This window comes from Chionomys nivalis, chromosome 7 (assembly GCF_950005125.1).
Source record: "Chionomys nivalis chromosome 7, mChiNiv1.1, whole genome shotgun sequence".
NCBI lineage: Eukaryota > Metazoa > Chordata > Mammalia > Rodentia > Cricetidae > Chionomys > Chionomys nivalis.
Window position 1 is genome coordinate 10,586,154 of NC_080092.1, and position 16,427 is coordinate 10,602,580.

General features: G+C 44.9%; 1 protein-coding gene across 2 annotated transcripts in view; it reads left to right on the forward strand.

Annotated features, from left to right (window-relative positions):
- Positions 1-16,427, forward strand: part of Adcy9 (adenylate cyclase 9) — a 121,232-nt gene that overhangs the window by 76,444 nt on the left and 28,361 nt on the right. The window contains exons 3-5 of one of the 2 annotated variants that reach the window (XM_057773560.1): positions 5,445-5,635; positions 14,828-14,989; positions 15,941-16,158. In XM_057773560.1, the coding sequence (XP_057629543.1) occupies positions 5,445-5,635; positions 14,828-14,989; positions 15,941-16,158 (571 nt within the window). The remainder of the gene's footprint in view (positions 1-5,444; positions 5,636-14,827; positions 14,990-15,940; positions 16,159-16,427) is intronic. The other variant, XM_057773561.1, reaches the window with a different exon arrangement.

Sequence of the window (16,427 nt, forward strand, 5' to 3'; positions counted from 1 at the left end):
CTTGGTTTTCTTGAGTTACTCCTCGTCAGCCTTTAATGCCCACAGCTGTCCTGTGAAGTAGCATCATTCCTATGCTGTAGAATTTCCATTTCAAAGACAGAGAGCTGAGGCCATATTTTCTCCTGACTCAGTTTCTGTAGGTGGAGCAGTGTCTGCCTTTTAGTCCTTAGCCCAGGTCATGGGGCTCAGTGAGGACTCCATATGTATGTACTGAGTTTGTGGGGTAAGGGGTTGAGCAGATTAATGAGTGGGCTGGGACCAGCAGGCTGCTGTGGGCATTCTCAGTGTGATCTGCCAGAGTCGGTGGTGGTCCTGAAGCCTGATGTTAAACCATATAGACAAAAGGTTGATTTTATTGTTTGGACTTAAAATTTTTTACAAATAAAATCTTACCCGTATACACATACTATTGAATGCAACCCGTGATTTATCATCAAATATTAAGCCCACAAGTTAGTTCCCACAGTTAGTTTTACATAGCAGTAGAAGAATTTGACCTATATAGAGTGTTTTTATTATTAAAAGATGAATTTTTTCCCAAACTTTTGCTCTTAACCAGAAACATTAACAAGTTTAAAAGTGTTTCATCTAAATCTTCATAGATCTTGGTGATTTGATAGGTTGAGTCAATTGAATTTTAGTTTAATAAATAATTTTCATTTTGTTGGCCATTTCAAACAGGACAAAGGAAAGAAACATTTTAGGATGTTTATGAGCCAGCCCAAGCTAATTGCTTCTCGTGTGTTTATTGTTGTAAATCAGTGATGACATCAGCTTCTAGGCAGTTGTTATGGTGTTCTTTTAACCCCCGCCTCAGTCACGTCTTAAGCACTCTTTCCTGGCTTTTCTTTATTTCTTCCCTTTTTGGTACACTGACCATCAAGTCCCTAAGAGTCCTGGTGACTGAGGAACTCATTCCAAAACAAGAGCCCCAATGAAGAAGACAGGTTAGGAAATGCTTCTTTTCATTCATACACTTGGTCCCTAAAACCCATCACCAGTGCATACAAGACAAAATTTTGTCCTCAAAGAATTGAAGACAGTCATCCATTGGCAACTTGGGGCAATTGGTTTGAGGATTCCCTGTGGACACCAAAATATGAATATGTTCATGTCTCTTATGTAAAATGTCATATTTTCATATAATCTACATATATTGTCCTACATATTTTATCTCTAGATTGCTCATTATACCTACTATAGTGTAAATGCTACATAAATATTTGATACACAGAATTTTCTGAACAATAGACAAGGAAAAATGTCATGTGGTGGTTTGAATGAAAATGGTCCCCATAGCCCCAAAGGGAGTGGTACCTGTTAGGAGCTGTGGCCTTGTTGGAAGAAGTGTGTCCCTGGGGGTGGGCTTTATGTCAAATGCTCGATCCAGGCCCAGTGGCTCTCTCTTCCTGCTACCTGGTGGTCCAGATATAGAACTCTCAGCTCCTTCTCCAGCACCATTCTGCCTGCACACTGACACGCTTCCTGCCATGACAAGAATGGACTAAACCTCTGAACCTGTAAGCCAGCTCCAATTAAATGTTTCCCTGTTAAGAATTGCCATGCTAATGGTGTCTCTTCACAGTAATAGAAACACTAAATAAGATATGTCTGTATATGTTCAATACAGAAATAATTTTTCTTTTGTTCTTTATGTATACACATGTGATATGCATGTGTATATGTGTTTGCATGTGTATATGTGTTCTCATATGTGAGTGCTTGTGCATGCATGTATGTGAAGGTCTAAAGTTGATGTTAGGTGTCTTCCACAGCCTTCCAACTTATTTATTGCGTCAGCGTCTCTCAGTTGAACCCAGAGCCATCAATCAGCTAGAATAGTTAGCTCACTTGCTCCACCTCCCTAGCGCTGGAATTATAGGTAACTGCCGCATCTACCTCACTTTCTCATGGGTTTTGGGTATCTGAACTCCAGTCCTAATGAAGCATTTTATACACCGAGCCATTTCTCCAGCTCCGCAGATACAATTTTCTGAAAGAATCATTTTGCTTCACAGTGGAATTTGTAGATGAAGAATCCACAGTGAAGAGGACTGACTATACTTAAGATTACTTGGAGGGTGGAGAGATGGCTCAGTGGGTATGAGAGCTTGCTATGAAATCATGGGAATTGGAGTTCAGATTCCTAGCAATCACCTAAAAAGCTGTGTGTGGTTGTAACCCCAGTGTTGTGGGGGTAGAGCCTGAGTGGGTGGGTGGAGGCAGGATTGTTGGCACTTGTTTGCTGCTGCCTTAGGTTTAGATTCAATGGTAGAATTTGTCCCAAGAGACTAGATGAAGAGTGACAGAACAGCATGCCCAGTGTCCTCTTCTGGCCTCTCTCTGTATAGACCACACATCCACACACAGAAAAGACACAAGGAAAGTTGGGTCTAGAATTCTAGCTACTTAGGAGGCAGAGGCTGGGCTACAAAATGAGATTGAATCTAGCCCAAGCAACGTATTAAGGCCCTGTCTTAAAATTTGAAAAGGAAAAAAAAAAAAAAAAACATGGGAGAGGGTTTTCTAAGCTCCTGTCACTCTCCAAGGATGTGTAGGCAGTTAATGGTTCCTAGGAGAGGGAAAGAGATTTCCTTCTTTTTGTATAGGAACTGGTTAGTTTCCCATGCTTCTTTGACTAACTCCTCACCCATGTTCTTGTAAGCAACTCTAATTAAACTCGCTGGACTGCCAAAAACGCAACACAGTGCAACGCAACACAGCACAACACAACACAAGATACAGGGAGTCAGTAAGAGTGGAAGCTGAACAGGAGAGGCCAGTGGTGGCGAATATGACCAAAATACACTGTATATATGTATGCAGGTTCATAATGAAACCCATTGTGCGTGGTTGATGTATGCTAATCAATAAATTTTAAGTATTGCACATGGGAATGGCTCAGTGGTGAAGCACTTGCCTAGTTTGTACTGGGCCCAGGCTACCGTCTCCAGTGTGGAAGGGAGTGATGAAAATATTTGAGGAGATGAACCATGTGCTGCTCTGTGTACAGTTTTTTTCACTCGGTGGGAACACATTAGGAAGCACCTCCCCGCTCTGCAGCCCTGTAAAATGAAGCTGATAAAAGATATGAGTGTCGGTGAGGCAAAAAATGAATTGCCAAGAAAGATTTCAGGAAATAATACTAATTATTTTCCTGTATATGCACATTTAACAAAGTAAATACTTTGTCTGCCTTATTTGGGCCTTTCAGCCCAGATGAGCTGTTCTAGTCATATCAGAAGCCAGGGTCTGTAAGTGTGGTCACCCACTAAGTCATTAACACGCAGGCCTAAGACTTCCACGAGGGCCAAGCCTTTAACTTTTCTCATTGTGGACAGGTAAACCTGCGTTTCTGTTTAGTGTGGGCAGCAGGACTCACTTTAAATTTAGCTCTCCATGTTGAAACATAAAAAAGTTACTTATCTACCAGACTCCCTTGCTTTAGATGCCTTCATAGGTTCAGTTTTTGTTCAAGAGCAGTATTGCCTCTATAAGTTGGTCATTCTGAGCTCCCTGAGGAAGAGCTGAGTTAGAGACAGATTTGGAGCAGTTCTGTACCTGTTTTTCTGTGTAGGAGCAGGAAAGAGCCTCCTGAGGATGGGCAGATCAAACACCTCGTTGGTAGTAATAGCTGCTGTTATCAGGCATACTGCGAACTGAGCACGGCTGTAAAGATCTATGTGGACCTTGGACAGTTACCCCAGTCTCACGGGCTGCTTTTCTAAGCCTCGTCCCACAAGTGAGAAAACAAGATGACTTAGGTCCCGTAGTTACGAGTGGTGGAGCCTGAACCTCATGCTCAGGGCTTCTCTTCAAACACCACACCCTATCCTTGTGTTGGCTCCTGACAGAAGCATCGCTACCACCCTTCATGTCATGTCTGGCTTTTCCACCAGCCCCTTCCTTATTCTTTCTTCTTGCTTCCCTTTGGCATCCTTGATGTACTCTGGTGACACACACACATACACATACACAGGCACACATTACATACTATACACTACATATACACCACACAACACATACCACACACACACTACACATGCACATACCATACACATACTACTCACAGCACACATCCTACACACATCACACATCACACACACACACTACACACACATACTACACATATTACACACACCACACACACACTACACATACCACAGATATTATACACATACATCACATACCCACACTTACTACCCACACATGCGTGCTCTATACACCACACATACAGTCCCAGCCGTGTTAAGCTCAGCACCACCTGATGATTACACCTGCCAAAGGCTCTTTTGTTGGAGGAATCCCCATGGACTATTCTAGAAATACCCACTGTCTGGGGATGGATGCCTGGGCTGACCTCTCTTGGAGGACCTGCTGTTCAGGAGGCTTTCTGCCTTAGTCTAATGGTGCTGCCATCACAAAATACCACAGACTGGGTAATTTATAAGAAGAGAAAGTTATGTCTCACAGTCTGAAGGCTTGTAAGTCTAGTGAGAACTGTATCCTTCTGAGGGAAGGACTTGTCTTCACAGGACTGAAGGAAAAGCTACCAATACTACTAGAGCCTTTCTAGGACCTCAGACCCACCCGTGAGGGAGGAGTACTTCCAGGTCTTACCACCACTTGTAGCCCTGCCCCTTAATACCATCATAGTAGCCGACTTCCGGTTTTGGAGAGGACAGTCAAGGCGGCCTCTCTCATGCTCCTGAAGCACCCCATCTCTCCTTACCCTGCACGGTGGTGACACTGTCACACCTGCTCCTCTGTCACCTGGGCTCTCTCTTCAGGTACATCCCTGATAATATACTGTAGACAGGAAGTGCTTGATGAAAGTATGTGGTGGATGAACACTGACCTGGTGTCCCAAATGCCAACCCCAGGGATACGTGCACGGAGGCGTGTTTGAAGACAGCGGCAGCAGAGACAGGCTGCCGTCACAGGGTGCTCAGCATGGCTTGCTCGGCCTTTTCTCTAGTTCAGGGGCTGCACTCCTCCAGGAAAAGCTGTCTGTGTCTTCCTTTGCAGCACAGCTGGACAGTTTCCTGGATGCAGGACCCTGCGGGTGTTGAGATCAGGGATGGGTATTTACAGATCCGAGCCAAGCCAAGTAGACTGTGGAGCCAGCCCCCAGTCCCTTCTGTTTCCTTCAGTTAGCAGACACAGATGCCTTCGTGGAAGAGCTGCTAACATTTATTTTAGTTCCCAGAGGTAAAACATGTAGTCAGCCATTCCTCAGCGCAAACGTTATAGAAACACATGGTGCATCGTGGAGGCGAATGGTCTCTGAGGCTGTGACTGCCTGGGAAAACTGTGGTACCCCCATTGTCACCGTACTTCCACCTTCTAGGAGTGTGTTCTCCACCCACAGAGAGCAAGACCCAGCTGCATCTCAGCCAACCGTGCTTTCCATCTGTGCTGATTGTAATTTTTATCCATCATAGGTTTGAAGACATACCTGATATCGGGCCAGAGAGCCAAGGAGTCTCACTGCAGCTGTGCAGAGGCCCTGCTTTCTGGCTTTGAGGTCATTGACGGCTCACGGGCGTCCTCAGGCCCTAGGGGACAGGGGACAGCATCGCCAGGGAGTGTCAGTGACTTGGCACAGACTGTCAGAACCTTTGATAACTTTAAGGTTAGTTTTTTTTCCTCTCTTTCTCTCTTCTACAACTTTGTAGTAATTCTACAATAAAACACATAAAGTAATAAATACCATATGGCAAATGACTCAGGATGCCTTTCAATTGAGTTTTCATAATTTAAGAGTTTAGTATAAAGTTAGTTACATTGTGCATTTTTAATATGCTTGCATCTTTAGCATTTTATACACCTCATTTCCTCTCTGCTTCGCATAAAGATACTTTTCTGTTTTTAGGGTTTTTTTTCCCCTCTATGGTGTCTTTGGGGACCTCTCAAAGATAATGATAATGACAGTAAAGGTTATTTCCTCACATTTGCTCTGAGAGCTGGAATCTATTTTATTTTGGAGACCATCTTAAATACTCTCCTGTCTCTTGAAATCCACAGTTTTGTGATTATCTTTTTTTATTCCTTCCTTCTTCTCTTTCTTTTGTTGTTGTTGTTTTTCTTTATTTTTGTTTTCAAAATAAAAGTCAGGGTTTCTCTGTGCAGCTCTGGCTATCCTGGAACTTGCATTGTAAACCAAGCTGGCCTTAAACTCAGAATCTGACTACCTCTGCCTCCCGAGTGCTGGGATTAAAGGTCTGTACTACCACTACCTGGCAATTCTGTGATTGTCTTTGATTGTGTTGGTATGGGTGAATCTTGCAGTGCAGTTCCATCCTCTGAAGAAAAAAAAAAAGCATTGCTGAGAAGATTCTAGTATTTTATTACTGGAATAGAGATTTCCTGGGGGTAGTCTAGAAGTGCATATTACTGGGCAGACATGTCATAATAAACTACTGGGGGAATTAACACACTCAACCTTGGACATAAGAAATTTTTCTCATTGTAAGCTGTTTTTCATTATCACATTGGATTTAATTTCCCTACTGTTTTTGTTTTTACTTTTACTTATTCATTCTGTCTGTCTCTCTGTCTGTCTCTGTGTATGTGTGTGTTTGCATGCATGTTTCTGTTGCCTGTTGGTGTGAGCATGCATCAGCATGGAGACCGGAAGTCAACCTCTGCTGCTATCCCCAAGAACCATTCGTGCTCCCACTTTAAAAACAGGCTTTTCTCACTAGTACCTGGGGCTCACCAATTAGACCAGACTGACAGACAGGTATCCATCCCCGCCTTCTCAGCAGAGGAGTAAAAGTGCATGTCACCAGACCCAGTTCTTCACGGGGTGCCAGGATCAAACTCAGGTCCCCGTGCTTACACAGCAGGCATTTTACTGACTGGTGTTTCCCTACCCCTTCTGTTTATTTTCACTTTTAAATATGTGCTGTTTCCATTTTTAAAAAGAGAGCAAGATACTTCTAGCATTCTTTGTTGTTTGGAGCTTTCAGATAACAAAAGAGTTCGATGATATGGTAACAGCTGTGGTCTGCTATGACTTTACCTACATTCTTTAGCAGATTTAAAAGCTAGCTGCGTGTGCATACGCTTAGAGTTTGCATAGGCTGGATAGAGTGGCTTATGTCTATAATTCCAGCACTCAGGAAGCTGAAGCGGAAGGATTACTGTGAGTTTGAAACCAGCCTGAACTAGAAAGCAAGGCCCTGTCTCCAAAAACAAAAATAAAGCTAGCTTTATAATGTGACAGTATGCTGGAGTATTTAAGCGCCCATCATCTGATTACTTCTGGTCGCTGCTGTGTCCAGGTTTATTGAAAGCACTCGTGTATCATTGTAGTCATGTGCCTTACTAGTTTAATAAAGCTTCTTGACAGATTGGACCAAATAATCCTGGTATGGGGCTGTGCTGGATGTAGCTGGATGGTCAGCACCACCTCTGACCTCTGCCTACTAACACCTCAGTCAGATCCTAAAATGTCCCCAACGTTGCCCAGTGTCCCCTGGGAGAAAGGGATGAACACTGAGCCACTATCCTCGGTGACAGCCTAGGATGACAGTGGACCCCTGTATATGCAGGACAGTCAGCATATCTGACTCTGCCTGAACTGCCTAGCTTAGAGATGGGGACAGGTACTTCACCATCAGTAGGAGGGGTTCCCACCTTACAGACTGATTTAACACAGGTTGGGAAGGATTTAAAAATGTGGCTTCCCAAAAGTGTTCTTTTTGCATATGGAAAAATGGTTTTCCCCAGGCCTCCAACTGAGCCTTATTTAAGCAGGAAAATAGAGCTCAAAATTCAAAATTAATGACGTGTGTTCATCAGCCTGTTGGGCACACATGACGGAGTTCCCCATGAAGCATGGCAGCTCTAGGATTCTATGCCTTAAGACACAGATTTCTCTTATATTAAAGGACCATTTTCTTATAGTTGCAAAGATTTGTTTTGATTTGAAGGGCAGAAACTACTTAGCATGTTCTATTGCCATACACACATTTCCAGACAACATGAATTCTTGGAAATGGAATATAGGATCCATCAAGTCGACTGAACTGCCAAGACATTTGTCAGAGAGGAAAAGAGAAGGTCTGTTTCCCTTTTAAGAGGGAAGGATGAGTTAGCCCAGGAAGTATAATTTCTGGGTTCTAGACGGGTAGTTTGGACACTTGGTCAGCATTTGTCTGACTAGAGCTTTCCCAGGACATTGGAATCATTCGGATCCCGCATTTGGGGTACACAGTACCTGAAAGATAAAGGGCAGGCCACGTGATGGATCAGCTACTGCCAGAAGCCTCCTTACAGCCCTATCTCCCCAGCAAGAAGTGAGCAGACTTCCATCCCGAGAATTCAGTAGCCCTGGGTAACTGTGCTATGATTACACAGAACACCGAGTCTGCATCCAAGGTAGTGAAGATGGTGGCCAGTCCTATAAGATCCCCTCTCAGGTAGGAGAGTTGGTAAAATTGGTCCAGTTTCTCCAATACACCTGTCAGCACCTTGAACAGGTATCGTTGGTTTGTTGCCTTAGTGATAGTGTCTGCCCTAACGGGGGCTTCCACTGCCCTGGGATCCTATGCAACATTTGTTTACTTACCCTCAGCAGGCTGCTTTTTCTTTGTCAGTGACCACGTCAAGGAAACTTCTTGTGGATTTATGAGCGTGTACCCTGAGGAGGCCTAGTTTAAGGTGATGTCTCTCAAAATATGTTCCCTTGTGCAGTGTATCCTCTAGACTAACAGGTGTGAGAAGCAGGGGAATCTGGTCTGGTTGACGTGTGAAATTCTGAGTCAAACAACACAGACAGGATTTCTCTAACCACAGGACTACGTTAGCAGCCTCTTCCAAGAACTGAAAATCAGAAAGGTATTTGGGAGGCAGTCTTGCTATACAACCCAAACCAGCCTCAAACTCACAATCCTCCTGCCTCAGCCTCCCTAGTGCTGAGAGCAAAGGCGGCAGCAGTACACTTGACCCTGTTTCTCACAATTGTAAGTCAGAAAATATTTTTAAAGAAATTTTGAAGACTGAGATGACTCAGCAGGTAAAGGTACCTATCACCAAAGCTGACAACAGAGTTCAGGCCTCAGCTCTCATGGTGGAAAGAGAGAACTACACCCACAGTTGTCCTGATTCCCACAGGCATGCCAAAACATGCCTGCAACATAAATAAAAAAATGCAATAAGGAAATTATGAATATTAGTTGAAGTAGAAAGATATGCATAATACTGTTTAATGAAAGTTATCAGGTGTTCAGGGCTATGTGTAAGTGAAATTTCCCAAAATATAAAATATTTCCCTCATGTTGTTTTTCTCGTGGAATATTTCCACAACATAGTAACAATTTTGTTTTTTTTTATTTCTTTTTCTTTTTATCTTAAGATAGGGTCCCATGCAGCCAAGACTGGCCCAGAGCTCCTGATTTCTCTGCTTGTGCTTCTGGGATTACAGTCTGTGCTCCATGCTCAGCTGAATCTAATCTGTCCTTTACTTGGATTGTTTTTTGTTTTTTAAAAACCAGCCTTAGTTTTTCAGTCCCAAAGCCTGTAGGGTTGAGGAATTACATGAAAAGTTCAGTAATCCAGAGCTCTGTGGCTCTATCCAAGGTGGCTTGGAGATCTGTGTCTGAGTTCTGAGTTCTTTACCGTCGGTTCTGCCTCCAGTGTTCCTGTCTACTTCCTGTTCTCAAGATGGTGGAACTTTTCCTTCTGTGGCAATTGCTGCTTTGTGCTTTTTCTAAGGATTCATTTCTGTTTACCTCTTAATCTATATCTCAGCAAAAATCTTCTGTTTTGAAAGTGCCCAAGCGTCATCTTTTTAAGTGACAAAGCCCTGGCCAGAGGTGGCATTGTTAGCCTGGTGTCTTCTTCTCAAATCGCAGAACCCAGTGTGTGGTGGTTAGGGTCATGTTTGTTTGTTTGTTTTTTCCCCTTGGGCTCATAGTTCTTCTATGACTTTCTAACTGTGTGACTCTATATAGGTGAGCCCCTTCTCTTCTCTGCCTTGTTTCCTCTGGTGTAAAATGGAACTTTTTGTCCCTGTTTCATGGGTGTTTCTGAAAAGGAAAAAAACTGAGACACAAAGAACTTAGAACTCAGTGATGTTTGCTGTCATAGAGTCATCCTTACTCCAGCCAACAAGCATCATGGGAGAAGATGCTTCTTCTAGTACCAGAACACTCTGCTAACTAGTTAGTAAGCCGTAGACTAAATAGGCAAGTCCAGGACCTCCCTGATGTTTCGTCCTCCAAAGAGCCTTCCCCATTCCCTCCTGTGGCATTTATGAAAAGGGACAGGTATTGACTTCAAAATGATTTATCTTGCAATGGGAAATAGCCTTAATTAAAAACAAACAAAAACCAGCAACCCTGGTTTAATAACTCTGTGCCATGCATTCTGACTGGAATTAGGGTGTGCGCACTGAAGCATGTCAGAATCAGTTGGAAATGTGCCCGTGTTAGAAGGGTAGTTATGATTCTCCTTTCAGAGCCCATGTCCACCAAGGGGGAGGGGAAAGGCGAAGTGTGCTCTTGGTGAGTTTCCAAGGACTCTCAGCAAACTCCTTGGCCTGTAGGTAGGCTGTTTAGGGGACTGTAGCACTCCCTCTACTGTATATGTGAGGGTAGAACACTCAGAAGAGCCTAGATGGCTGTCACAGCAGCTTGGGTCATTTCAGGTGATCAGGGTCTATCTAGCAGATCAAAGTTCTGGGATTTTTTGAAGGCCTTCCTTGTGACAGGAAAGGTAGTCACAGGAAAACCCCATGGTGGTCAGGGTTCAGGAGCTCTTGAATCAAACCCCAATGTCCACAAACTGTCTGTCTGTCTTCAGAAGGCTTTTATCTTTTTGTACCTGAAGCACAATGGTTTTTGGCCGGGCTGTCTGTCCAGTAATCCCCAGTGATCCTCTGCTCTCTGCCCCAGCTCTAACACCAGGATTGCAGGCTTCTGGCCACTCTTAGCCTTTTCAGTATGGGTGCTGGGATCTGGGTATAAATTAATGAAGTTTCTCTAACATGTCTGCCAGTCTTGCCCCACAGTTAGCCGTGCCTCCCAAAGTGTATAGGGAAGGCTCTCTTCTGGGTTGGTGGGAGGTTCTTGGCAATAATGGAGATGCCAGCAGCCGCAGGGGAGAGATGGACATTTTTGGTGAGTGGGGAAAGTTTCACAGTTGTGTCAGTGCTCAGCAAAAACTGGGTTATAAGATGTTTCAATTCAGATTGAAATTAGGCTGGAGAAACAGTCACAGGAAAATGGCTGTGGGGTGTAGAGAAAGAGACGAAGCATACACCATTGTACGTAGTAGATGCCTCGTGCTACAGAGGGGCCTCCAGACTGAATGGGGTCTTGAGATAGGAGAGCATCTTTCCCAGGGAGGGTGAGTTTTTCTGAAATTCTTAGATTTTTTTTTCTAAAACAGGGTTTCTCTGTAGCTTTGGAGCCTGTCCTGGAACTCACTGTGTAGACCAGGCTGGCCTCGAACTCACAGAGATCCACCTGCCTCTACTTCCTGAGTGCTGGGATTAAAGGTGTGCACTACTCCTCTTGGCTTTTGTTCTAAACTTTTAATCAAGAAAATCTCTCCCAAAAGAAAGAAGCTGAGAAAGAAGGAGACTAGCAGAGTCCCATTTTCAGAGTTCAATACAATGATCTGCTCCAGGTCTAGGCCCCCGGTACCACCCTGCTGAGAATGCCCTGAGACAGCATCTCCCATTACTGCCGTGTTCCCACTTGTTCAGCCTTTTATCCATGGCAGAAATGACCAGTCAGTCAGTTCCCTCCATAGAGACAGAATGTTCAGGGTCAGTGAAGTCAGTACCTCCTGAGTAGAGCTGGCACACAGAATGAAGCTGTGTGTGATGTTACATGCCTATAATCCCAACACTCAGGATGTGAGAACAGGATGATCACAACCTCAGAGACAACCTGAACTAGACTGTGTGATGAGTTTGAGAACACCCAGGGCTATCTAGTGAGACAATGTATTAAAAAAATACTTACTTTAATTGTGTGTGTGTGTGTGTGTGTGTGTGTGTGTGTGTGTGTATCTGTGTGGGCATCCCATGGAGGCCAGAAGAGGGTGTCAGATCTCGTGGAGCTGGAGTTTCAGGTCTTTGGGTTCTGAATTGTGATCCTCATAATTGAGTAACATGAGCCCTTAGCTACTGAGCCATCTCTGCAGCTCTGAGATCATGACTTTAAAATAATAATAATAAAAATCTGTTCTTGAAATACTCTGACATACTTTACATGTGCCTCCTCTGTTTGCACTTATAGTAATATACTTTAGGTAGACAAAACTCCATTTAGTAAAAGAAGGCTTAAAGAGGTTTTCCACCTATCCAGGACCACTGTGTCAGGGTCAATGACTTTAACCCCTGAGCTGAAAGGCTCTTCTCCAGTCTTGATGTTTAAAAGTTGTTGGAGAAATAATAGCTATTTGCTGTTTCACCCTCCCATTTTCCAGATCTTTGGAACCTAGGGGTTTGACTCAAATTAGTGCCTTTTAAACCATAAGGCCAGCCTGTCCCCACAAAGCTGTGCCCTTTCCTTCCTTAGTCAACTACTTGTTATGAAATGTTCAGTGTGCCCCCTGGAGGAGCAAGCCAACTACTGCAACCAGTGCAGGATCTCATCTCCAGTTGGAGGCTCAGAGGGTCGCTTTGTGCTGGACATTGGATGATTGTGTGCGTGTGTGTAGGCTAGAGGTCAGTGACAGATCTCTCCTTCCATCGCTCCCCATCTTAGTGACAGAGTCAGTCTCACTGAACCTGGTGCTCCCTAATTCATCTCAGGTAGCCAACCAGTAAGGACCAGGGGTCTTCCTGTGGCTACTTCGTCAGTTCTGGGATTACAGGTGCTCACAGCCGTACCTGGCTGTTTTTAAAAATGGGTTCTGGGGGATGCATGGCAAGTCCTGTACTGACTCTTAACACTGTCTGTTAGCAAATGTTTGAACTTTAACCCAGTCAATACAAGATATCTTAAAATCATTTTGTTGTAGCAGGGTGGTGGTGGTGCACACCTTTAATCTCAGTACTGTGGAGGCAGAGGCAGGTGGATCTCTGAGTTAGAGGCCAGCTTGGTCTATAGAGTGAGCTCCAGGACAGCCAGGGCTATAGAGAAACACTGTCTCAACCCTCATCCCCCCCCGCCAAAAAAAAAAAAAAAAAAAAAAACCTACTAACCTGAGGTATATGAGATACCATCTCAAACAAATTGTTGAATCAACTTAACAAGCCATTTGGTCTTACGGACATGAGTTTTGGAGTGTAAGCACAGCACCATCGGGATGGCTCCCTGAGAAAGCACTTGCTTGCCACGCAGTCTGAATGTGATCCCCAGAACCCACTTAAAAGTAGAAGGATAAAACCAGCTCCGTGAAGCTACCCTCTGACTCCTGTATACTCCCCAACCCAGCACATGCACACAAAGTTGAAATTAAAGAATATAAGCAGACTTTACCTGTGAGTTAATGTATTGGTTTAGATATGCTAATTAATAAATGATAGCTACTTTGGCATGCATATTTCCATCTTTCAGATGAATATGGATGTTCAGTCTGCATTACATCAGATTCCCAAACTACTTAACTCCTTAGGATCTTTAGGCTTTGATTTGTGCAGGCAGCAGTGATCTGTGAACCCTTACTTGGGTCATACTCTTGCTCTTAGATTATGAAGTGTTATGTATTTTTAATTTCCCAATAATATCTAGTCTTCCATAATTAGAGTGTTTGCTAGTTCTCACTGAGAAGAAATCATCTTCACTGACAACTAGCCATTGCCATCCCAATGACAGTCCCTAGGCTTCTGTGTCACCTTAACAGTAGAAGTAACTCTGTTCAGGACAGAGTGAGTTCCGGGAACTCCTGTACTCCTTAAAACGTCTCTCCAAGAAAGGCTTTTACATCTTACATGTGAGGGTCCTGAGGCAAAGTGGTCTTAGTGAGCAACTGAGCTGAGCCTCGAGGTTCCTGGATATGAGAACGGCAGACTTCCTCCTTCTCGTCTGCCTGTACTGAGTCTTAACTTTGCTTTCCTGGGTCAGCAGTTTCCTAAAACTTGGAATTTCTGGGCTGCAGGATGGACACAGACACTGCAGCTCTGTTCCTGGCACAGGACAAGCGCAGTATTGGCTTTGTCAGCAGTCAGTAATGGATGGGGTGGGGCTCATCGGGCTCTATCCCTCTGTGCTGAACTTAGTGGCTTACCGACAGATTCTGGAAGAGGGCGAATCATTGTCCAATGATAAACCCACCAGGTTCTAGTGGAGAATTCCAAACCCATGGTCACACAGATGGTTCTAGATAAACTCAGTGGGTCACAACACAAAGCAAGAAGATGGGAACATGGGAGAAAGATTCGTAGGAAGGAGGGGAACTGACAGGAGTGGAGAGAGATAAAAAGAGTGAGGCTGAGAGTAATCAGAATGTACTGTATATGGATATGAAATTGTTTAATTTTAAATTATGACTCTAATTTTAAGAAAAGCATAGTGTGTCAGGGGTTTGTGTGTGTGGAAGCAGGTGTTGGGGTTTTGATTTATTATGGCTGAGTGACGTCCCTGTGTACGAATGAGCACAGGTGGTTGATCCATCAAAGTCAATGGGCATTTGTATTTCCTTTTGGCTGTGCTGCCCTGAGTTTGTGTGTAGGGTTTTGTTTTCGTTTTGTGCTGCCAGTTTGTTCCTAGGTCTTCCTGAACCTGTGTGGTTCAATGAGCCTTCCCCTTGATTCCATCATCTCTGTGTGAATACAGATTGCAACAGCAACCTCGGAATGTTTGAATCATGTATCAGGGAGGTATTTTGCAAGTATATTCCTATGCCCTGTGTTTTCTCTCAGACTTGCCCTTCTTGTGGAATCACATTTGCTCCTAAATCTGAAGCTGGTGCAGAAGGAGGAACTGTGCAAAATGGCTGTCAAGACGAGCCTAAGACCGGCACCAAGGTAACGAGCTCATGGCTGTTGTTCCTGTCAGTACCTCTCCTGGCGCATCCACCTAAGGTGACATTCCTGTCTCGTCAACTTCTTAGTTCTCAGAATAGCTTATCTTAGGTAATAGCGCTCCATGCCTTCTAGGCGTGGTTTGAATAGACCAGTAACTAAAATGACGCAGGGGCTGGGAGTCTAGCTCAGTAGTAAGGGTAGAGCATGTATTTTGCATGTGCAAGGCCCTAGATTTGATCCCCCACATTGAAGAAAAATAGAACAACAAAAGGGATGGCTAGTCAGAGCCAGCCCATGTAAAGTAGAACTGGATCTGATTCTTTAGGGGCAACCAGTTCAAAAGGCTTGGGTTACGGGGCTATGGGCTGGGCTTTCTATTTGGTAGAATGCAGAGGTGCAAAGGGGACAGCGCTGCTCCTCCAGGTAAGAGATGCACCCTAGAAGGAGGCTCCTGAGGCAGAGCTAACAGCCTGGTGCCAAAGCTTTGAGGCCAGGGCAGGCCTGGAGTGAAAGCAGAGGAAAGCCTGAACAAAGAGCTTCAGGAGACTCTGGAAACTGCTCCTGGGACCCCCTCTCTGTCATTCTCCCTCTGCCTGTATCAGCAGGGACTCAGATGGGATGTTTCTCATAGCCAGAGGTTCCCCAAACTAAGTCCTGTTCATTCTTCATCCAGAAGCCTGGGTATTCCTTTCCCAGAACCTTCCTTGAACCTCCTCGGGGAACTCATTGACCTTCCCTGTAGCCCTCTTCTGTGTTACACTGGTCTTTTTCACCTCATGGATATTCTAAGACCTCTTTTTTCTTCTGGGCTGCCAAACACCCAGACATGTCCTGTCCCAAAGCAGGGCCTCAGGCAAGGCAGGGTTAGGGGAGAAGTGGAATGCTGGGTGGGAATAGATTCCCAGTCCTCCATCTGGAGGCTCCAGCATGCTGCGGGCTGGGTGAGAACAGTGTGTGCTCCCGGCCACTACCTCACTTCTCTGCTCCTCCCTCTTTGTCCTGAGGCAGGCTTCCGGAGGACCCAACTCCAAAACCCAGAACGGACTCCTGAGCCCTCCTCCAGAGGAGAAGCTCACCAACAGCCAGACCTCCCTGTGTGAGATCCTGCAGGAGAAGGGACGGTGGGCAGGTGTGAGCTTGGACCAGTCAGCCCTCCTCCCGCTGAGGTTCAAGAACATCCGTGAGAAAACTGATGCCCACTTTGTGGATGTCATCAAAGAAGACAGGTAAGACCCCACAGCCAGCAATGTGGCAGTCTGCAGTTGTGTGGTCTGCGATGGTGGCAGTCTGCAGTTGTATGGTCTGCGATGGTGGCAGTCTGCAGTTGTGCGGCCTGCGATGGTGGCAGTCTGCAGTTGTGCGGCCTGCGATGGTGGCAGTCTGCAGTTGTGCGGCCTGCGATGGTGGCAGTCTGCAGTTGTGTGGCCTGCGATGGTGGCAGTCTGCAGTTGTGCGGCCTGCGATGGTGGCAGTCTGCAGTTGTGCGGCCTGCGAT